The following is a 24999-nucleotide window of genomic DNA, read 5'->3' as shown; positions in this document are numbered from 1 at the left end:
TTGTATTTTTATTACGCAAAATTATCCATTTTCTTGTTTGTTTTCTATTGATGTCATGGGGTCGTTGTAGTGGTCTGGGTGTAGCTGGTGCAGAGGAGTCAGGTGCAGGACAGCAGAGATGAGTAACACAAGTAACTTTACTCAAATATTCCAATAACATGTCGTAATACCTAGCCCACAATAATGGACCGAACACACATTAAACAATTACGCATAAAAACCATGGGGTAAACAGAGGGTTAAATAATGAACATGTAATTGGGGAATTGAAACCAAGTGTGTAAAACAACAAGGACAAAAACAAATGGAAAATGAAAAGTGTATCTGCGATGGCTAGAAGGCCTGTGACGTCGACCGCCGAACGCCGCCCGAACAAGGAGAGGGACCGACTACGGCGGAAGTCGTGACGGTAGTTCAGTCACAGGGTGGTTGTCCTGTATAGCTGCACTTCAGGGGTAGTCTGTCCATATCTATACACTGCTGCACTTTGAGCCTCTATGGCAGGGGTCGGCAACAGGCGGCAAGTGGGTCCAAAAAAAGCTTTACAGTCACCAGTAATTTAACTAAAGTTTGTTTAAACCTCTTAGGGATTGTGAGACGCTAGCGTCTCAAGTGGCCAATAGCCTCGGGAAATGCATAGTGCCAAATTCAAATAAAACGCGATAAAACTCAAACTTTCATTAAATCACACATGCAGGGTACTCAATTAAAGCTACACTCGTTGTGAATCCAGCCAACATGACAGATTTTAAAAATACTTTTCGGCGAAAGCATGAGAAGCTATTATCTGATAGCATGCAACCCCCCTGAACCACCTGAACGAGTTGTAAACAAAATAATTAGCGTAGCCGGCGCTACACAAAACGCTGAAATAAAATATAAAACATGCATTACCTTTGATGAGCTTCTTTGTTGGCACTCCAATATGTCCCATAAACATCACAATTGGTCCTTTTTTTAAATTAATTCCGTCCATGTATACCCAAAATGTCCATTTATAAAGCAGATTTGATCCGGAGAAAAACAGCTTTCCAAAATATAACGTCACTCAAAACATTTCAATGGTTGCCTATAAACTTTGCCAAAATATTTCAAACTACTTTTGTAATACAACTTTAGGTATTTTTAAACGTTAATAATCGATCAAATTGCCGACGGGGCAATCTGTATTCGATAGAGAAAGTAAACAAAACATACACCATTTTCCCTCTTGCGTAACTATCAACAGTGTAACGTTGTTCCAGGATGTGCCTTTTCTTTGTTTCACCAATGATTAACTTCAACCTAATTCCAAAGACTGGTGACATCCTGTGGAAGTCGTAGGAACTGTAAAATGGGTGCTATCTAATTTCCCTTGGCAAAGACAACTTAGGGAACTGTCAGAGTATGTTTTATTCTGAAATGTTTTTCCTTGGGGTTTTGCCTGCTACATAAGTGCTGTTATAGTCACAGACATGATTGAACCAGTTTTAGAAACTTCAGAGTGTTTTCTATCCACAACTACTAATCATATGCATATAATATATTCCTGGCATGAGTAGCAGGATGTTGAAATTGTGCACGCTATTTATCCAAAAGTGGAAATGCTGCCCCCTATGTCTAAGAAGTAAATTTAGAAAAACCGTTCCCATTAATAAAAAATAAAAAGACATGTGATTAAGGGATGAATTGATAGTTATTTTCAAATACAATCTATTTTTGTCCTTAGTTGTGGTAAATTTGCAGTGTAGAAATTATTTATAATTAAGTTTCCGGCCCCTGGACCATATGCTCCAACAAAAATCATCCTTCAGTTGAATCTAGTTGCCTACCCCTGCTCAATCGGTTGGAGTTTCATATTTTTATGCGTCCAGCATCCATATGCAGTTATTCTGGAGTTTTTCATTGTGGTCATAGTGGTTAGAACGTTGGACTAGTAACCGGAAGGTTGCAAGTTCAAATTCCCGTCTGCTTGTCTCCAGATCTCAACCCCATAGAAAATCTTTGGAGGGAGTTGAAAGTCCGTGTTGCCCAGCAACAGCCCCAAAACATCACTGCTCTATAGGAGATCTGAATGGAGGAATGGGCCAAAATACCAGCAACAGTGTGTGAAAACCTTGAAGACTTACAGAAAACGTTTGACCTCTGTCATTGCCAACAAAGGGTATATAACAAAGTATTGAGATAAACTTTTGTTATTGACCAAATACTTATTTTCCACCATAATTTGCAAATAAATAAATTAAAAATCCTACAATGTGATTTTCTGGATTTTTTTTCTCATTTTGTCTGTCATAGTTGAAGTGTACCTATGATGAAAATTACAGGCCTCTCTCATCTTTTTAAGTGGGAGAACTTGCACAATTGGTGGCTAACTAAATACTATTTTGCCCCACTGTATGCATATTCTTGCATCTTGTCCTGAGAAATAGCCTGTTTACTTTGGGAATGTTATTTTTCCAAAAATGAAAATACTGCCCCCTAGTCTCAAGAGGTTAAATCAAATCAAATGTATTTATATAGCCCTTCGTACATCAGCTGGTATCTCAAAGTGCTGTACAGAAACCCAGCCTAAAACCCCAAACAGCAAGCAATGCAATGCAGGTGTAGAAGAACGGTGGCTAGGGACCCCTTTTTCTTATGGATTAGGACTACAATGTCTCCAGGTCATATTATTTGATATTTATTCACTACAAATCTGGATTGTGGATCTTTTGAGAATCTCAAAAATGGCTGGCCATATTGTGATGTGAAAATGCTGTCTAGGGCCTCAGTGGCAGTGGTTAAGGGCGCTGTACTGCAGCGCCAGCCGTGCCATCAGAGACTCTGGGTTCGTGCCCAGGCTCTGTCGTAACCGGCCGTGACCGGGAGGTCCGTGGGGCGACGCACAATTGGCCTAGCGTCGTTCGGGTTATGGAGGGCTTGGCCGGTAGGCATGTCCTTGTCTCACCGTGCACCAGCGACTCCTCCTCCTGTTAAGAAGCAGTGCGGCTTGGTTGGGTTGTGTATCGGAGGATGCGTGACTTTCAACCTTTGTCTCTCCCGAGCCCATACGGGAGTTGTAGCGATGAGACAATATAATAGCTACTAAAAAACAATTGGATACCACGAAATTGGGGAGAAAAATGGGTCAAATTAAAAAGTATATATAAAAAAAAATGCTGTCTCACTAAACCATCCAGGGGAAGTAGCAGGCAGTGTAGAGTAGATATATGGTTATGTTAAATATGGAAGCAATGTCAAGCCGAGGTCAGTCCTAATTAGCAATTCAATCATTTCTTTAATTATGCATTCTACTGCTGGGAGTGGAGCTGAGGCCTGTGCAAATTAGTTGGTTTCTACTGAAGAATGGTAGCCTGGATCCAGATCTGTTTGTGCTGTCTTGCCAAATCATAGGGTCACAATGACCATAGGAGTTGGCAAGACAGCACAAACAGATCTAGTACCAGGCTAGAAGAGCGGGTCTGTCTGACTCACAGACTTTTGCTCTGACTGACATCCTGTATTGGGATTCAGAGCACCGTGGACCAGGACCAACCAGGCTGTTTTGCTGTAGTGGTAGCCTATTGAAGGTGGGCTGGCTGTCTGCCGAGGTATTTTTGCTCAGGCAGCTGTACAGTGGGAGGAATCCGACTGTTGACACCTAAACACCCTCTCTCCTCTCAGAGGATACTAGTAGAGCTGTCTAGACACAGCATAGAGGCACAGCAGAGCACCCCTTTGGAAATATAGACAGCATAACACACCCGCCGCAGTCCTGCTAAGACAGGGACCCGCCCTACTCATTGAGTACTCAATCTTTGATTTACTCAATAGAATGTCTTTATTGGTTGTTCTTAAGCACAACAAAAGTCATGTCCATACATGGATTACTTCACAGCAAAAGTTTTCAATGGCTTTTGTGTGCAGGGCACAGGTTAATAATATAATAATAATAATAATATATGCCATTTAGCAGACGCTTTTATCCAAAGCGACTTACAGTCATGTGTGTATACATTCTACGTATGGGTGGTCCCGGGAATCGAACCCACTACCCTGGCGTTACAAGCGCCATGCTCTACCAACTGAGCTACAGAAGGACCACTGCTCCTTATTTATTAGACCATACAATACTGTATATATATGGTAGGTGGACTGTCATTCAGGTTATACACACATACACATATTCTTCCTAGGCTGATGATAGCATATTTGAACACATATAATTCGTACTGGACATTTTGTTGGCACTGGTTGCATTTCTTTTTTAAAATCTTTTAAAACCATCACCTGTTTCTTGTTTCTGCACAATGGGTGGATCCCTGAACCATGGCTCTTTCCTCAAATTCTTGCCTTGTGAATTTATTTTCCTCCTAATGACAAGTTATTCTGGAATGAGATTCATTCACATCAAAATTGAGCCTGAAAACATCTCAACAGTCTGCCGTGTCTCTAAACAAGGACTGCCAGCAAACAATACTTAAATATATAGATTGACTTGCTATATAGTATTCAGTTTGGCTAGGATACTCACAGTCCATATACAACCTTAGTAAAGGATGAAATTCTACTCCTTGGGAAATTGGATGTTTTGAAAGGCTTTCAGTAAGAAACTATATCAAATCCTTTGTCGACTGGCATTTAACACTCAGTCCCCTCAGTATTTTCTGTTTGTGCTGTATTATCTCACATCTGTTATGTGGGATTCCACATTTTAATCTGGATTATGTTTGAGAACAGTTGACTAATTTGGCATGTAAGCCTATTTGCCACACATACCCTTTTTAGAAAATGTCCGAAGATACTTTTCTTGCATATTCCCAAAATACAGTTGGAGCACAACATATTTTGTAAAGAAAGAATGACACAAAAAGACTGGTACGCGAATAACACATTTTAGTCAACGCTCTTATCCAGAGTGATTTACAGGAGCAATGAGGGAGGGTTAAGTGCCTTGTTCAAGGCTACATCTAAAGGTTTTTCACCAAGTTGGCTCAGGGATTTAAAACGGCGACCTTTCTGTTACTGGGCCCAAGACTCTTACATGCCGCCTTATGACATTGCAGTGAAAATACAAAACAGTGGCAGGAAATGATGGACACAATAATGTTGTAAGTTTCTCAACTACCCTTTCTCGGTGTGAGGGTGGGTAAGCTACATTGTCGAATAACCATCATGATATCTTAACCTTGATTTATTATGTTGTTAGGTTAACGCATGATCAGCTATAATTAAATCCTGAGATACTGACACTGTACAAAGTGGTTGTATTTACAGTTGAAGTCGGAAGTTTACATACACCTTAGCCAAATCCAGGGAAATAGCAAAGGACATTGTGCAGATGCTGGAGGCAACAGGTACAAAAGTATCTATATCCACAATAAAACGAGTCCTATATCGACATAACCTGAAAGGTCGCTCAGCAAGGAAGAAGCCACTGCTCCAAACCACCATTTTAAAAAAGCCAGACTACGGTTTACAACTGCACATGAGGACAAAGATCGTACTTTTTGGAGAAATGAACTGTTTGGCCATAATGACCATAGTTATGTTTGGAGGAAAAAGGGGGAGGCTTGCAAGCCAAAGACCACCATCCCAACCGTGAAGCACGGTGGTGCCAGCATCATGTTGTGGGGGTGCTTTGCTGCAGGAGGGACTGGTGCACTTCGCAAAATAGGTGGCATCATGAGGCAGGGAAATGATGTGGATATATTAAAGCAACATCTCAAGACATCAGTAAGAAAGTTGTAGCTTGGTCGCAAATGGGTGGTTGAAAAATGAGTTTTAATGACTCCAACCTATGTGTATGTAAACTTCCGACTTCAGCTGTATATCAGTGCCATATACTGTATGGAGACACTGTATGAAAGGCTCTGTGTATGTAATTCACCTCCACATGATAGTTTCTCTAGCTACTCCTCTTAATCCTCTCACTGACCACATGCAGTACAAGCGAATGTGATGTCCCAGGCCAGCTTGAAACATCTTGGCTAGGCTGCAGAGATCTAAAACATCTGGACATGATGACCAAGTTGTATTACTGCATCCCAGCAACCTACCCGTGGCCTGCGTTGCATATAATCGATGCAGTACGCTTTCTCGAAAAAGGAATGTCGTTGCTCCAATGTGTACCTAACCATAAACATCAATGCCTTTCTTAAAATCAATACACAGAAGTATATATTTTTAAACCTGCATATTTAGCTAAAAGAAATCCAGGATAGCAGGCAATATTAACCAGGTGAAATTGTGTCACTTCTCTTGCGTTCATTGCACGCAGAGTCAGGGTATATGCAACAGTTTGGGCCGCCTGGCTCATTGCGAACTAATTTGCCAATTCTACGTAATTATGACATAACATTGAAGGTTGTGCAATGTAACAGGAATATTTAGACTGATGGATGCCACCCGTCAGATAAAATATGAAACAGTTCCGTATTTCACTGAAATAATAAATGTTTTGTTTTCGAGATGATAGTTTCCGGATTCGACCATATTAATGAACTAAGGCTCGTATTTCTGTGTGTTATTATGTTATAATTAAATCTATGATTTGATAGAGCAGTCTGACTGAGCGATGGTGTGCACCAGCAGGCTCATAAGCATTCATTCAAACAGCACTTTTGTGCGTTTTGCCAGCAGCTCTGCTGTTTATGAATTCAAGCCTATCAACTCCCAAGATTAGGCTGGTGTAACTATGTGATGTGAAATGGCTAGCTTGTTAGCGGGGTGCGCGCTAATAGCATTTCAAACATCACTCGCTCTGAGACTTGGAGTAGTTGTTCCCCTTGCTCTGCATGGGTAACGCTGCTTCGAGGGTGGCTGTTGTCGATGTGTTCCTGGTTCGAGCCCAGGTAGGAGCGAGGAGAGGGACGGAAGCTATACTGTTCCACTGGCAATACTAAAGTGCCTATAAGAACATCCAATAGTCAAAGGTTCCACTGGCAATACTAAAGTGCCTATAAGAACATCCAATAGTCAAAGGTATATGAAATACAAATGGTATAGAGAGAAATAGTCCTATAATTCCTACAACCTAAAACTTCTTACCTGGGAATGTTGAAGACTCATGTTAAAAGGAACCACCAGCTTTCATATGTTCTCATGTTCTGAGCAAGGAACTGAAACGTTAGCTTTCTTACATGGCACATATTGCACTTTTACTTTCTTCAACACTTTGTTTTTGCATTATTTAAACCAAATTGAACATGTTTCATTATTTATTTGAGACTAAATTGATTTATTATATTAAGTTAAAATAAGTGTTCATTCAGTATTGTTGCAATTGTCATTATTACAAATACATTTTAAAAATCGTCCGATTAATCGGTATTGGCCTTTTTTGTCCTCCAATAATCGGTATCGGTGTTGAAAAATCATAATTGGTCAACCTCTAAACCAGATCATGCATTTGTGGTTTTTCCCTTCCAGCAGCTGTTTGATTCAGATACCACTCTTTTGCTCAGAGTGCTATGAGTGCCTGAACACCACATAGATTCAACAATCTTCTGTGACTAATGTATGTAACACAAAAACGTTTGATACCATTAATATGTACTAGCCAGTGTTTTGTGTGGGTGCGGGTGCGGGTGAACGTGTTCTTGGATGATTGCCATGGTAACACATTTCCACATTCAGCCTGTTGTGTTGACGTTAGGTTCTGTGGAATCGTGACTGTAAACTATGGAAATATCAGTAATTTACACGCCACTCTGTTGTGGTGAAATCTTGTGATTTTATTCGATTGTTCACCACTTCCTTGTGCAAATGAGTAGAAACAATTACTGTTACCCAGGAATGAAAAGCAATGACACCTTAATGATATGAATCACTGTTGATAATTACAGAGCAGAATTTACTATTGGTTTCAAATGGAAAAGGATGACACCGGTAAAAAAAAAAGCAGGGACTTTATGTTAACTCTGAGTTGATTGTAACAGTTATTTTTCTACTTTATCAATCAGAAATTGTGTCGTCTGTTTGTTGGTGTGTCTTATCCTGTTTACTCATATCAAGTGTATGTAGTGTCCTCTCCTTTCTCCTCTGTGATAAACAAGGGAACTAGCCTCTTGTCCACTGGGATCCTGCCTCTCAAGGAGATCACAGTGGGGAGAACTGTTTGTGGACTTTGGCTTGAAACTTGGAACTGCGTTTTCCTGTTAGAACAGCCTTGATGTGTCCTGTGAGGCTGTGATTCCACGTGGAACAATGCCCTGCACCAGGGCCAACACACTCTAAATGGTGGATGGGTTTCCTCTCTGGGGACACTCAGCAGTAGTTTATAACACTTGGGAATCATCCATATTAACATATCAACCTGGGTGTACTGTACTGTCAACCTGCTGCTGAGGAAGCTGAAATCTTTTTGATTTAATAGAAACCTTTACACGTGTAATGACAAGCTAAGTAACAACAAGCTATCATCGCTTGCTGAGTTAGTCAGAAACTTCCATGCATGTTACGACAAAAGCACCAAACCATTCACTTTCTAAGCTAACAATTCATGCTGGCTATTAGTGGATAGTGGATCTGTCGTTATTCTGAAATGTCTTGGTAAAGATCCCAATGTTACACATTAAGTGCTTTCGGGGCCCTTCTTGTGTGTAACCAAAGGTAGCTTTTTTTTCGCCTTGTAGGTGGTAGGGTTCAAGCTGAAACTCATCCAAAGCTGTAACCCAACTTTAAGGACCCCTAAAAACCTTCACAGCCCATATAACTCTCCCTCTGGGCCCGAGTAGACAACAGAGGCCTGAGAGAGACCCTCTCTACTGACGTGCTCCAGCTGTGGATGCCCCTCTCTTTCCCTCTCTGCACTCTCTCTCTTTCTCTCTGTCTCTCCTCTCCCCTCTATGTGCAGCCTGAGGAAGTCCCTCATGATGACTTCCAGCTGGTATATACTAGTCTATAGGAAGGAGGTGGATCTGATTTGGTTAGATTTATCTCCTCTTAACTCAATCCTCGCCCTTGACGCCTCTACCTCAAACCCTTTGTGTTTCATTTGGGTTTACAAGTGAGTCTCCTTAGATCAAAAATGTTTCCAGGGAGGTTTGACCTTGCTCATAGGAGAAGGATAGACTGGGATTGTAACACGTCAATCTACCATCCTATCTGCTCTCTCAGGAAACTCCCCCAAACAGCTTTACAAGGCTGTCCAGATTGAGAAAGCCCTTATGGAAAAAAACATATGATTTCACATGTGGAAAATCACCAGATTTCACGAGTGAAATTTCCACGTTTTGCACATGCAACAATTTATTTCATAATGTTATTATTATTGTAAATAATTCAAAAACCGTGTGGCTTTGGAAAACTTTACTTGTGATGCTATTTCACATGAAGTTTCACATATGGATTTTCACGTGATCACACAATTTGAACATGATGCCCTACAAACAAAAAGTTGTTAGGAAGTCCCAGGGAAAGTCATAAAATAGCTGTAGTGTTTCGCACTTACATATGACACATTTTAACAATGTGTATGTTTATTTACACAGTAATTATTATTCAACGTCCTCACTTGTGGTTTACACTCACAACCTCTTGGCTCACAGCATTCTGAACATCCTGCTACACCACCATGTCTGTGTCAATGACTGATTTCACCTATATTCCTACACTTTGGACTTCAAAGGAAATCTCAGCTTTGTATAATACACTCAAAAAAGTTACTATATTTATCATAGTGATTCAGTAGTACTGTAACATTAAAACAGAATAATATGCCCCACCAACATTGCCTAGTTAAATAAAGGTGAATATAATCAGTTAATCTGACTATTCTCTCATCAGTTGATTTTATTTACAAACATTGCTTGTAATTATGGTATGAAGGTTTGGCTTGGAAAGGTTTTTTTGCTTGATTTGAGACAGCGGATGTGTTGTGCACTGAAGTCCACAAGCGAAGGGCAAAGGTGAGAGAAGGAGAGTGCGTAGATGTGAGAAGCAGTTATACAGCGAACAAAAATGATCATGCTGTTTGTATGTGGCTGCTATGAAAGTGAACTGTGTTTGCGTGTGATCAAATGTGTATTCATTCCGCCGATTCTATTGAAAAACGTTTCTTAGATGGAAGCAAACGGAAGGAAACTGGGATATACATACTGGAATTTGTCCAGTAGAAATTGTCGTTTGCAACTATTGGACTAATGATTACACCCTAGATCAGCTAGATGCAGGCAAGAGTGTGCAAGGCGGTATTGAATGTGTCACCTCTGTCTGTCACCTTGATAACTCAAATGATTTATCTTGACAATATGTTGTACACTTTCATTCATAGGCTAAGTTAGGTTGTAGCAACCTCATGATGGTTTTAGGGAAATTTGAGTATCATGTAGTAGCCTAAACCTATCGATGTCACATTGAGCTGGGTGAATGGAATATGAATGACAGTCATATTCTGTCATAGAAATAAGGCCATGCTCATTTTAAACGTCACCTACTGCCACTATCACTCATTCACATCCCCTAAACCTCATCATTAGTAACCCACACATATGCTTGAATATGTTTGTGCATCATGTCTGGGGAGGCTAAAGAAAGAATGTGTGTGAACATTGAATAACAGCTGATTTCTATTCAAATAGCCTACCTCAATTGGCAATATCACCCATTTAAATTGAGTTGTGTAGTGTGAGAGAGGTGTGAAGTGACTGGATGAGATTTGGCCCGTTGCCAGAATGATATGGCTCAGATCAGATCGTGGTGGGTGATGTGTGTGTTAAGCAATGGAATGGAAATGAGCCTACTGTACATACAGGAAGAGCTGGCTGTGAGCAAACATGGAAATGGGACGTTATTGGAATGGAGGAATACTTATCTTCCTATTCCAAGGCCACCCTGCTGCTCCGCTTCCCTCAGCCTTTCCTGAATGCCCATCTGCAGAGGGAGGAAAGGAAGGAGGGAGAGAGAGAGAGAGGTACCAGAAAGGAAGGACAGGGGGGGAGAGAGGGGGGGGGGGCTATTCTCATTGACGAAAGTTGAAGGAGAGGCACCGCAACGAGATTTTTTTTGGCATAATAGGTACATACACTTTTCAATTTATACATCGCGTCTTTGCCTTACCTTTCGTTGTAGCTGGCAACATGACATTCTTGCTTCTGCTGATCCAATTTACTGTAAACATCACAGTAGCCACTAGCCAGTAACTAAGTATAATAGAGTTAAGAATGTGCCATAAACTCACTCCAGAGCTAGCTGGAAATGTCGCGGGTGGAGCCATCAAACTGTTGGTACGTTGTCAAGGAGGGCAGTCACGTGTGTTGCGAAGCATAGGATCACTGTTTCGAGCCCAGTATGGGGCAATTGGACAGTGGAGGAAGCTAAGCAAACTGATGCCCGCAAGCAACTTTTCATCTAAAACATACCGCTATTAAACTCTTGAATAATGCAACCAAACTATATTACACTCTTGAATGTTGCAACAATTAAAGGTTTTATTTCTTGTTCGTACACACATTAAATTAGCTTGCACAGCTACTGCTAGCTAATAACGTTTGTGTATCAAACATGAATGTCGACGCCTCTCGTAGGAATATAAAGGTACAGTAACTTTATCATATAGTGTCGTTCATAGTATAATAGCTACAGAGCTTGCTAGGTAGAAAACTAAACAAAAGTATTTCTGCATTCTCCTCCACTACATCATAATAGCTGCATTACCTAGTTAGCTGAATGTTGACATTATCTAACATTAGCTGAACCATAGCTAGATAGCTCTTAGGCCTACTACTTCAGCGTGTTACATGAAATGTTCACCCATTTTGAGTGTTATGTTGTTTTTGTGCGTCTCTGAGTGATATTCTATTGATTCCCTAGGTCATTTCCTGTTTTCACGTGTATGTGATTTTTTGGGGGTTCAAAGCTGGCTGTTCAAAGCTATGTTGAGAGTCTATCACAGCCAATAAAAGCAACTGTTAATTGCAAAATTTCTGTCAATAGACCTTGGACTGTGTGTGTGTGATCTTATGATCATGAGAGAGGATGTTTTCCATGGAATATATTCTTGAACTCAATAACTGGAATTGTTCTGAACAGTTTTGAGGAGTATGCCTGTATGATCCAGGTCATCACCATGGGTACTAGAAAGCACATGGTCATTGCAGTGGAATCAGCCAGCCATTCTCACCCTCCAGACAATTTGGCTGGAGTTTGGAGGATCAATCGATTCTGATGGCAGAAGTCCCAGAATGTCCTAATAGGGTCGGGCACTAGACCACTAAACTCTATTAAATGCTTTTTGATCTCATGGTTAACAACGATGAGTCATCATGACTTGTCAGCTGAGAACTAGAACACCTGAACAGAGACAAGCTTGCCTTGTCATTTGCTTTATTTAGGGCAAGATGACACTTGAATTTGTTATTTAAGAACAACACATTTCCTATCGTTAGCTACAAGGGAACTTAGAAACTACAACCCAACTATATGTGAAAAAGCAGAACAATCTGCGTGCTCTCAGATTGAAATAAGAGTTCATTGTGGAACTTGTATGATGGCTTACAAGTTTAGCCTCCAACTTTTAATCAAAACCAAACAATACTTTTGTGCATTCATTGCAAATGATCCTGTAGGTTTCTGATTTAGTTTGAATAATTTAATAATTCTCGTTCCTGTCTCTCCACAGAGGTGCTCATCAGAGTCCAGGTGTTCGACAACAGTGACCTTTCACCTCTGGCAGAGGCTGCAGTGGATGTTTATGGGAACCAAACTACCTTGGCATCCAGCAAGGCTGGCAAAGATGGCGTCGTCATGGTCACCTTCCTGTACCGCCCTGGCACCTGGGTCATTGTCACGGCAACAAAACAGGGCTTTGTCACTAACTCCGCCCCCTGGCATGCCAGCCGCATCCCCCGTGAGTATTGTGTTTTATCCCGAACTATCACCTTTTCACCTCAGAAATGGAAAGAATGTAGTGTTGTTGTGGTTTACCACCATTCCATCAGTCTTATTCATACTACTTTGTGAGGTCACGTTATGAGAACTTACTCCTCACAAAGTTATATTTTAAATACTGATGGCTAAGCTATGCAAGTAATGGATGAATTACAATACTAATTACCAGAATCCTTTGGGACATTTGATGGAATCAGAGGCCAGGATGTCATCATAAAGGAATGTCCAACAAGCCGTCTCTGCCGATCTGTCCTCTGTGGGGTGTGGACAGTCCTATCCAGTTGTCAAATTCCACACCCCATTTCCCCTCCATTGCCTCCTCCTCTCTGGGGCCACTGCCAGGGTGTTACCCCTGCGTTGGCACACCCCAGATGACTCCCACCGTCTGCAGTATATCTGTCTCCACCAGCCCACCCCATCTAACCCAGTTGTTGCTGTAGTTATATCCCACCCACTTAGCCTAGGCTAGTCATCTTCCTACTGAATATGAAACAAAAAAATGTATTAAAAAAAGACATGAAGTTTGATGAAATTTTAAAGTAAAAAAATCAAGAGAAAGATAGTGAATCGAACCCAAAACCACCCGGATAACTATCAGTGTCAGAGGAGAGAAGTGAAGGGCAAACTGCTCCTGATTGCGATGCCTTAGCTAGCAGCGCTGCTAATCCTGCCAGTTCAGCACCACCACTGGCACCTCCACTAGCTAGTAGGCCTACGAGCGAGTCAGACTCGGTGGGAGAGGGGGACGGGGAGCTGGACAGTGGATCTACTAATGAAGTGCTCAGAGCAGGTGCAGTTTGGATGGAAGCTCAGTTCAAGAACATAACCCCTGGCTTTTCATGCAAAATTAAAAGCTGGGCTGTACAACATGCAAAAAGGTACAGTAGGGAACTTGGGTCTAGAAAAGACTGGAGGGATTAAATTAGCAAAAGATTAGGTGGTCCTTCTGTAGCTCAGTTGGTAGAGCATGGCGCTTGTAACGCCAGGATAGTGGGTTCGATTCCCGGGACCACCCATACGTAGAATGTATGCACACATGACTGTAAGTCGCTTTGGATAAAAGCGTCTGCTAAATGGCATATATTATTATTATTATATATATATTATAGGTGGAATGTACAGTAACATCCTCTGCCACCGACGTAAAAAAATATATATATGTTTTTGAACATAGCTGAACCAAGGTGCATTTGGTGGTCGCAAGCATTGTCGACAAGGCTAAAGAGGGTACCCAGCTTATAGTTAACATTCAAAATAGAAAAATAGACGCTACAGACAGAATCTTTCAAACAGCCTTACAAGGAGTCTGAACATCATGGCTTTGAGCAAGAAACTGACTGTTAGGAGTTAAATGGATATGACATGGGTAGAGTCACTGTGGGAGATTTTGAAAACTAAGGTAGAAACACATTTTTCCTTCACAAACTTATTCTGTACTGTGAAGTTAATCTGAATATGCACTTCATACTTTGTGGTGATTTCATTGAGTCGTCTGACTCTTGGATGTAATCCTCCATGGCCTGGGCCTCAGCCACCGACAGAGGATAGATGCGTCTGCGTGGAGACGCTGAACCCGCAAACAGGTCAATGGCACAGTCCCAGGGGCGATGAGGAGGAAGATAGGTGGCGCGGGTCTTGAAGAATACCCCGCGCAGGTCCTGGTATAGCTTTGGGATGTTGGGCTGAAGTGCAACCGCAGGACTCTCAACTGACGTGAAACCACAGGGAATGGGATTCGGGTGGCCAGTCTAATTCTCATCCTCGACCATGAGATTTTGGGGTTATGGTGTTGAAGCCAAGGGAGGCCGAGGATGATGAAGATGGAGTACTCACTCTTTCCCCAGGAGGTGGAAGATCACGTGACCATCCCTCTGCTCTTGTGGATCCCGGATTAGGAAGTGCCGGACATCGCTGGAGCTGGTGCCCTCCTTGACCACAACACAGACAGAGCCCCAGCTGTCTCCGTCTTCGCCGCTCCGCTGCGGGGATGCTTGTGACCCCTTCCTCCATGGGTTCAGGCTCTGATCGAGTGTTCACTAAGGGAGGGAGAGAAGCGACGAGAGTACCGATGCTCCGGAAGAAGGTTATCCAGACGGATGGCCATCGCAATGAGTGCGTCCAAGGAGAGCTTGTCATCTCGACAGGTAATTTCCGTCTGGACCTCTTCGTGCAGACCTCTTCTGAATAGCTGGCTCATTCCATCTGCTGGATGCTGCTACTGTCCGGAAGGTGAGCGTGTACTCGGCAGCCGTCTGGTCCCCCTGTTTTAATTGGAGTAGGGGCTCACCCCCCTCTCTGCCCTCCAGGGGATGATGGAAGACACATTTAAACAAAGCCATGAACCCCTCATAAGAATCTAGCCCCTCCTCTCTGCCAGATGGCCGTGGCCCATTCCAACGCCCACCCAGTCAGCGTGATGTCAGGTGACTTCGAATGCTGGAGGGGAAGAGCGGGAAGAGCGGGAGTAGACACTGGTACCTCAGAGCCCCCCCGGATAACGCCCTCTCTCCCACTCACTATGTGCTCCGGGACCTCCCGATCTACAAATTAAGCAGAGTACATTGTTAGTGCACCCCAAACTCTGATCCCAGGGTTGGGTAAATTACATTATAAATTCAGTTAATTCAGGAAGTAAAGTTTAAGTTAGTATTGGAATAAAAAGTTGGCGTTGGAATATAAGTTTCCTTCCTGAACTAACTGAATTGAAAAGAATACTTCCAAACCATGTTTGATCCCTTCACTGATCTGGCTACTTACCTTAGACGGTGGTGGGAATATTTCTTCTTGTTTCGTCGTAATTCATACCCCATGCCATTTGAGTTCTGAAAGCATCTGTTGTCACTCGAACAGCCAGGCGGATTGATCCAGCACACATTTCTTGTTGATAGTCTCTCTGCGACCTCCAAGCTTTTAAAAGGCCAATAAGCTTTTAACTGCCATTCATTTGCGGGCGGAGAGCTGCTTCAGAAGGGATGGAGTGTTACTGGAGCTCTTTCCTCCATTATACCAACCGCAGCACAGCACCTTTTTGTTCCAACGCTTTTTTTTACCAGCTCTCTCTGATACGGTAACCTACATTTCAATGACATATAGTCATAATGATTGAATGAGAAACCATGTTCATCCAAGTGGTAAACCTCTTTCTTGTATTTTTGGTTTGATTTTTTGGTTTTCTGTTTTTGTGTTTCTTTTTGTGTTTCTCCTTTTCACAAACCGTTTTAATTGCTCTTCCATTTCATGCCTGCGTTTGTCCCCAGCCGGTGTTGTCTCTGTCAACAAGTTCTCTCCACAGAGCACACACACTGTCAGCAGACTTAACATTGTAATTATGGGTATACAGAAATAGACAAACTTCAATGTTCCCAAGTTATCCCCCTGGGCCCTGCCTATTACCCCAATTAAGTTTCCACTGATTCTGGAATCATTCTGAAGTGAACTGGATTGATTAAATTATCTTCATTTGGAATATATTTCATAATATATTTATTCTCTATAGGTCAGTACTATAATCCCATTCTATTTAATTACAGTATATCCATTTAAATTCCTGAGACATTTTAATAAGGCACTGTATGGAAATTGGAGAGGGCTGCAGAGTGCTGACAACAGAACAGAATAATGTCTTTGATGATTGTGATAATGAGGGTCTGTTTGCATTTCACAAATTTTTATAGACACTTTTTAAGCCATTATGATATTGCAGAAATCTGAAAAGAGATGCTAGCCTGATCCCAGATCTGTTTATATAGTCAACTCATATGATCGTTATCATAGGGTAGGATTTGGCAAGACAGATACAAACGTATCTGGGACCAAGCTGGAGATATACAGCCGTTTTGTCCCTATCACAATAACGACCATATATGTTTAAAACACAAGTTAAACAATAACTATGTGTAAACTGTTAATGTACTATAACCATGACTCAACAATCTGAGAGAGGATGTGGGTCGGCCCTGCATCCTTTATCCCTTATGCTTTCAAACCCAAGAAGCCTTCCCCCTTTGAGAGATGTCTCTTCAACAGTCTCTGTCAGTAGTGTTCTGTTCATCACTGACTATCTCCTTGCATATTTTATTACCATCGGTCTAAGAGAAACAGCCCGGCTAGGCCATCCCCTCCAGCCCTTCCATAATCTGTGGTTGTCATGCAAGTCCCAGTCCCAATATGCTTTTCAACCAAAGCTACACAAGCATTTGTGTAAGAATATTGATAGCCTAGCATAGCATTAAGCCTAGCATTCAGCAGGGAACATTTTCACAAAGACAAGAAAATCATTCAAATAAAATCATTTACCTTTGAAGAACTTCGGATGTTTTCAATGACGAGACTCTTAGTTAGATAGCAAATGTTAATTTTTTCCAAAAATATTATTTGTGTAGACGAAATAGCTCCGTTTTGTTCATCACGTTTGGCTAAGAAAAAGACCGGAAAATACAGTCACTTACAACGCCAATTTTTTTTCTCCAAATTAGCTCCATAATATCGACAGAAACATGGCAAACGTTGTTTAGAATCAATCCTCAAGGTGTTTTTCACATATCTATTCGATAATCTATCAGTGGTGGCAGTTGACTTCTCATCAGAAGCAAACGGAAAAATACTGCAGCTGGAGAATACGGAATAATTGCGACGGAGGACACCAAGCGACCACCTGGTCTCTTATGGTCAATCTTCCAATGATATGCCTACAAATACATCACAATTCTGTCGACACCTTGGGGAAGCAACAGAAAGCCTAAGCTCATTCGTGGCCCATTCACAGCCATATAAGGAGTCATTGGCATGAGGCGGTTTTACAAAATGCGGTACTTCCTGATTGGATTTTTTTCTGGTTTTTTTCTGTAACATCAGTTCTGTGGCACTCACAGACAATATCTTTGCAGTTTTGGAAACATCAGAGTGTTTTCTTTCAAAAGCTGTCAATTATATGCATAGTCGAGCATCTTTTAGTGACAAAATATCTTGTTTAAAACGGGAACGTTTTTCATCCAAAATTAAAATATTGCCCCCTATATCCAAGAAGTTAATCAGAGAGTCAACAAAGAGACCAAAGATAACCCTTAAGGAGCTGAAAAGCTCCACAGCGGAGATTGGAGTATCTGTCCACAGGACCACTTTAAACCATACACTCCACAGAGCTGGGTTTTATAGAAGAGTGGCCAGAAAAAAAGCCATTGCTTAAAAAAAAGCAAACATGTTTGGTGTTCGCCAAAAGGCATATGGAAGAAGGTACTCTTGACTAAAATTGTAAAATTGAGCTTTTTGGCCATCAAGGAAAACGCGATGTCTGGCACAAACCCAACACCTCTCATCACCCCAAGAACACAATCCCCACAGTGAAGCATGTTGATAGCAGCATCATGCTGTGGGGATGTTTTCATCGGTAGGGACTGGGAAACTTTATTAAATTAAATTCTTTAAGAATTTAAGGAATGATGGATGACGCTAAATACAGAGAAATTCTTGAGGGAAACCTGTTTCAGTCTTCCAGAGATTTGAGACTGGGATGGAGGTTCACCTTCCAGCAGGACAATGGTCCTAAGCATACTGCTAAAGCAACACGCAAGTGGTTTAAGGGGAAACATTTAAATGTCTTGGAATGGCTTAGTCAAAGCCCAGACCTCAATCCAATTGAGAATCTGTGGTATGACTTAAAGAAGGCAGTACACCAGCAGGAACCCATCCAATTTGAAGGAGCTGGAGGAGTTTTGCCTTGAAGAATGAGCAAAAATCCCAGTGGCTAGATGTGCCAAGCGTATAGAGGCATATCCCAAGAGACTTTCAGCTGTAATTGCTGCAAAAGGTGGTCTACCAAGTATTGACTTTGGGGGGTTGAATAGTTATGCACGCTCAAGTTTTCTGTTTTTGTGTCTTATTTCTTGTTTGTTTCACAATAAAACATATTTTGCATCTTCAAAATGGTAGGCATGTTGTGTAAATCGAGTGATACAAACCCCCCAAAAATCTATTTTAATTTCAGGTTGTAAGGCAACAAAATAGGAAAAATGCCAAGGGTGGTGAATACTTTCGCAAGGCACACTGTATGTTTTATTGTGCAACGAGACGAGGTGCCTCTTGCTTACAGCTCTGATCGACTCAGCTGAAGTCAGGGGGCCAAACCTGAACTGGACACATCCTGGAAGGATGGATGATACAACTGATGTCCCGGAGGCATTTTAGCATTGTTTTATTGTAATGTTCACTCTCTGTCCCCTAATGTGGATTCTCGCTCTCTCTCACTTTTCCATCTCCATCTGTCTTTCCTCCCCACCCCCCTTTCCTTCTCCCCTGTGTCAAATGCACCCGTTTCTTTTATCCCCTGTCAGTCTTTTCTGGCTCTGGCTCTTGTCTCTCCCCCCATCTGTGCCTCAGGCCCAATGCTGTATATGCTCTGCTCTGACAAGCAGTCACCTTTCCTTTTTTTCTGCTTCCCACGGTGGAGAATATTAAGCACTTTGGGATCTGTGTGTGTGCGTGTGTGATCTCTGAGTGTGTGTGTGTGGTGTGCGTGTGTCCGTTTGCAATCTGTGTGCGTGCGTGTCTGTGTGTGCGTGAGAGAAAGGGGTGAATGTCCCAGTTCTCTCAGTTGAAGCAGCAACTGTGAACCTGGGGTGGCGTAACCTGCCCGGCTCGCTCTAACAGTAGCTACTAGCTGTTGGAAAGCATCCACCCACTCAAAGGGCATACTCATACAGCCTAATAATTCAAGCTGCAGGGAACGGTGTAAACTGCATGCTGCATCGACTTTCTTTCTAAACCACAGTGACTGCAATACAGACATCTGCACACAAAGCGTTCCCTTTAACGTACAGGACACAGTCTATATCTTTCCAAGCTGTAGACATATTGTGCATCCAATAAAATAAAATAAACCATGATCATTTGAATTATTGTATTTTTAGCTCTTGCAGAATGCATCAAGCAAATGACAACTGTATACCAATTGACCAATGCAGATGAGTGTGCACTTGGTTTTACATTGAGGATCTGTGCAATAACAAAATTCACAAAAAGCATGAAAAATGTTTTGAGTCCTTGAGTACATGATGTCTCTGCTGCTGCCTTATGCACACAGACTTACACAGTGGGGAGAACAAGTATTTGATACACTGCGGATTTTGCAGGTTTTCCTACTTACAAAGCATGTAGAGGTCTGTAATTGTTATCATAGGTACACTTCAACTGTGAGAGACAGAATCTAAAACAAAAATCCAGAAAATCACATTGTATGATTTTTAAGTAAACAATTTGCATTTTATTTAACCCCACGCCAGGTGCAGTGTTGTCTTGCTGCATAGCTGGAAACACTTTGTGAAGGGAGAAATGTAGGTCATGACTGTCGCTCTGGGTTTGATAAACATTGTTTTGTTATGACTGGGGGGGGTGAGGACCATAGAACAGCAGTCAACAGAGACAGGTGTCTGTCTGATTGATGACTGATCTGTCAAAACTAACTCATGTTGGTTTTGTTTCTCACTTTCTCCTCTCTCTTTCCCTTTTCCACCTCACTTTTCCTTCCTCTCTCCTTTTTCCTCTCTCTCTCTCTCTCTCTCTCTCTCTCTCTCTCTCTCTCTCTCTCTCTCTCTCTCTCTCTCTCTCTCTCTCTCTCTCTCTCTCTCTTATCTTCTCTCTCTCTCTCTCTCTCTTCTCTCTCTCTCTCTCTCTCTCTCTCTCTCTCTCTCTCTTTCTCTCAGTGTATGCTTCAGTCAGCCTCTACTTGCTCCCCCAGCGGCCTGCGACCCTGATCCTGTATGATGATGTAGTCCAGATCCTGCTGGGATCCCCAGGTGAGTCTCTACATACTATACCTACCTGTACCTGCCTGGTCCTGTATGTGGTTCTGTATGGCTCAGTTGGTAGAGCATGGCACTTGCAGCACCGGGATTGTGGGTTTGTTTCACGGCCCCCCGTATAACACATAAAGCATAGTATTAAGTTCAGTGCACAGACAGAACAGATACTGTATTATGGCCCTACTATGGCCATCGGGTGTCCGGCATTGCAATCAGCCATCAACCGCTGAGGAAATGCTTCCTTTGAAATCAATGAAAGCTGCTTCACTGCCCGTGTTGCTTTCACGTTGCGTCACGTCCAATGACCGCGTTCAAGTTCAAAGATCGGCAAGGTAAAATGTTCAATGTCTAGCTAGGTTCAGGACAACCACTAGCAACAATTTAAAAGTGCATTATGCAGAAATCACTCCGCCATTTCCTGGTTGCTAGACTTCAGTTTATGTGACAAAACAAGCCCAGAGAATCATTGTACCATCTAAACTGTTGTGAAATATATTTTCAATAACTCAAAATATTGCATTTTCAGCTTTTTGAAGCTTGGCATACAAAACCGAAAGTAAAAGACGCAAAAACAAAACTTAAGAATGGGAAGCATAGAAATAGAGCACATACTGTAGAGCAGATCTACCACTTCTTAGACTTGTTTTCAAAGAGAATGACCGATCTATAACTCTTGAGAATTTGGTCAGGTCGCCCAAAAAGTTACATATTGTAGATTTAATGAGTACCCGTGAGAAACTGGACCAAAGCTATTGTATTCATGCACAATCAACAGTAGGCAAAATAGAATAGAGATGCTCTCCCCCTCTGCTCCTCTCCACTCTCAAAACAAAGCTCTGTGTAGCAGGTAAAATGCAACAGCAACACGCGTATAGTGGAGCTGAAGAGTAAGTGGCAGAACAAATGGAGCTTGCTGTCCTCTAACAACGCAAGCCTCTCTGTGTTCAAAGCCAGTTTCATCACTAGTACATCACCCGGCCGCTAAACTACAGCAAAAGAGAAACATGCTTTTATTGCCAAATCAGGTAATCGCAGCTCTTAGTCGTGTGTGTGTGTGTGTGTGTGTGCGTGCGTGCGTGTGTGCGTGCGTGTGTGCTTGCGTGCGTGCGTGCCTGCCTGTGTGGATGGTGTGTCTGTACATGCATTCATGCTTTTGTGTGTGTGTGTGTGTTTATTACTCAAATCCAATAAAATACACAGCTTTCCACATTATTGATAGGGCCAATAAACCAGCAATACAGAAGACGAAGCACCCAAATTAAATCGACCTAGATACAACACTGTATCTGCCTCAAGGCATTTCTAGGCAAACCAAACAGGCTATAAATGTCTTCCAGGATTTACACCTGTTTAGGAATGGGCTGGGTGTAAAGTGCCTGCTTTGTTCATCTCTATGACCTCAATTAAAGAAAGACCTGTAGATTCACCAGTCATATTTCCGTATGATTTTAATAATTGCTTTCACAGTGGCACCAGTGCGTACTATTGTTGTGTTGTTATAGTCCACATCATGGGATGTGATAGATAAGTCTCAGTTTAATGATTGCCTCTGGGGGTGAATATCTAATTCAATCATGTGTATTTTTAAAGCCCTTTTTACATCAGCAGTTGTCATCTAGTGCTTTACAGATGCCCAGACTCAACCCAAAAAGAGCAAGCAATGCAGAGGCAGATGCACAGTGGCTAGGGAAACAATCATGGGGATGTGGGGGATGTGTTTTGGGTAATGCTGGGTAGGAACAATACCCGATAATTTCAGAAAATAATGTTCTGTCTTTACCTCTATATTCCTCTTAAATATTCAATATGAGGTGTTAGTAATAATCAGTGTACACCTCCCTGTCTTCTCGCCCTTCAACCTCATTCTCTTCATCTCTGTCAGTTTCTCTGCTTACGCCGACAGTACAGTGCTGTACGTGGTGCCACAGCCGAGTGAATTAAATATACAATCATGGCGTCATCCCTCAACGTCCTGTCACCTTTCCAGTCCAATGGGGGAGCCAGAATGATGTAATCCGCTCCAACCAAGGCCCCCTCAGGAAAGCTGTACACGTGACACGCTCACACTTTCTCTGTAGTTCATGCACTCTCTATTTATCTCTCTCTCTTCCTTTCTCTCTTGCTCTCTGTCTCAGACCCACACAACACACATTCTCTCTACTGTCTATCAACTGAATCTCCATACCTCCCCAACCTCCTCTCTCTCGCTCTCCCCCCCCTCTGAACTGTCATGCCCAGGGCCCCTGACCCAGCAGTTTTCTCTTATCTCCTTAATGATCCCATGAACAGCCTCAATGAGAGCCCTGTCTGTTCCCTTTAATTATGCCCCAGACAGCTTTCTCTCTTCCTCTGCTCTTCCCTCTGTCAAGAGGGCCTTTCATGACATAATTGACTACATATTACTGCCCCCCCCCCTGTGGGGTTTTAGTAGTGTGTTGGGTATTTATGTGGCAAGGGGAGGCATCCTTTACTTGTTCAATTGATTTGGGTCTACCTGAGGTAGTTGTATGTACAACTGTTGTACAAACTTACCCCACCAGACATGCCCCCGCCAAATCCAGATAAAACTCCCTTCTCGTCTCATTTTGCTGAAAGGAACAGCCAAGCTGGTTTCAAAAACCAGATAAAGCAAAACCTCACGGCACAACGCCTCTCCCCTATTTCACCTAGATATTTTTGTGTCCTGTATGTATTGATATGTAGGCTATGTATGCCATTTTTTATTTATTTATGTAGTTATTGTCCTTGAGCTGTTTTTCTCTCTTAATGTTCTGTATTATGTTTCGTGTTGTGTGTTTTGTGTGGACCCTAGGAATAGTTGCTGCTGCTTTCGCGAAAGCTATTGGAGATACTAATAAAATGCAAAAAAATACCAAACCGGCTCCAATGACCAGCAACCCCTGTGTTCTTAGTTAGTTAGTCAGGTTGGAATACTACTTAATTATATCAGGGTGAGATACAGTCACACAACTCTCTTGTTAGTTACCCGTTGGAGCATCTGGCAACTTTTATAGGGGGACATGAATGGAGGATGTGGTCGTTTTGCTGACACACTTACACGTACACACTTACACATACACTCTCTCTCACTCTCTCGCGCTCTCTCTCAATGCCTCCAGAGTATTCTCGCTCAGTCAGTTAAGCAGCAGTTCAGCACGTTTTCTCTGCTGTCTCTCTAAGCGGTAGAGCCGAGTCGCTCAGAAGGACGAAGCACGGCAGTGTACCACAGCGAGGGCCCTAGTAACAGGGAGAAGAAAGACAGTAGATCCCTGTGCTGATGGATTGGAACTGATGAGAGGCCATCTGAAAGTGCAGCTCTCAGTGCTAAGGCTGGTCACCATGGAGACAACCGGCGGCAAGAAACGAAAGAGTTTTGAAAAGGTGGAGGAATGCCAATGAGGGGGGAGAGGAGCTTTTCAAGCTGTGTTTGACAACACCCAAAATGCTGTCTTTGGTAGAATGGGATTGTTAGTGTGGCTGTGTACTGTGTACTTGAAAGCATGCAGCACATGATTGGTGTAATTAAGCTCTGTAATCACAAGGTATGTTAGGTATTTGGTCAACATTGTAGCCTGTTTAATTGTTATTCCACTCTGTGTTAATGACATTATGGTTGAAACGTCATTGCACACGTAGTAGCAGCTACTGGATATCATTCAAGGACAGCCTGCAATAAAGGCATCATTGTACAACCTTGATATGTTTACCTCTTTTGTTACATTGTCTTTAAAGATGATTCAATATACGTTAACCACATAACACATCCACCAACCACATTCACCTCTACGCAGACGACACCATTCTGTATACATCTGGCCCTTCTTTGGACACTGTGTTATCAAGCTTCAATGTCATACAACACTCCTTCCGTGGCCTCCAACGGCTCTTAAACACTCTTCAACCGATCACTGCCCGCACCCGCCTGCCCGACTAGCATCACTACTCTGGACGGTTCTGACTTAGAATATGTGGACTACAAATACAAATACCTAGGTGTCTGGCTAGACTGTAAACTCTCCTTCCAGACTCATATTAAGATACCCTCGTAAAACTGACTATCCTACCGATCCTCGACTTCGGCGATGTCATTTACAAAATAGCCTCCAACACTCTACTCAGCAAACTGGATGCAGTCTATCACAGAGCCATCCGTTTTGTTATGCTCTCATCGGCTGGCCCTCGCTACATACTCGTCTTCAGACCCACTGGCTCCAGGTCAACTATAAGTCTTTGCTAGGTAATGCTATCCCTTATCTCAGCTCACTGGTCACCATAACAACACCCATCCATAGGACGCGCCCCAGCTGGTATATCTCACTGGTCATCCTCAAAGCCAATTCCTACTTTGGCT

At 42.3% G+C, this 24999-nt stretch overlaps 1 protein-coding gene across 1 annotated transcript in view; it reads left to right on the top strand.

Annotated features, from left to right (window-relative positions):
• The window catches only part of LOC124015544 (protein FAM171A2-like), an 83366-nt gene that overhangs the window by 5027 nt on the left and 53340 nt on the right, over nt 1-24999 (top strand). The window contains exons 2-3 of the mRNA XM_046330824.1: nt 12584-12811; nt 20550-20642. Coding sequence (XP_046186780.1) covers nt 12584-12811; nt 20550-20642 — 321 coding nt within the window. The remainder of the gene's footprint in view (nt 1-12583; nt 12812-20549; nt 20643-24999) is intronic.

Source organism: Oncorhynchus gorbuscha, linkage group LG26 (assembly GCF_021184085.1).
Source record: "Oncorhynchus gorbuscha isolate QuinsamMale2020 ecotype Even-year linkage group LG26, OgorEven_v1.0, whole genome shotgun sequence".
Lineage (NCBI taxonomy): Eukaryota > Metazoa > Chordata > Actinopteri > Salmoniformes > Salmonidae > Oncorhynchus > Oncorhynchus gorbuscha.
The sequence above is the reverse complement of the archived record's forward strand: the minus strand, read 5'-3'. Positions and strand labels throughout refer to the sequence as shown.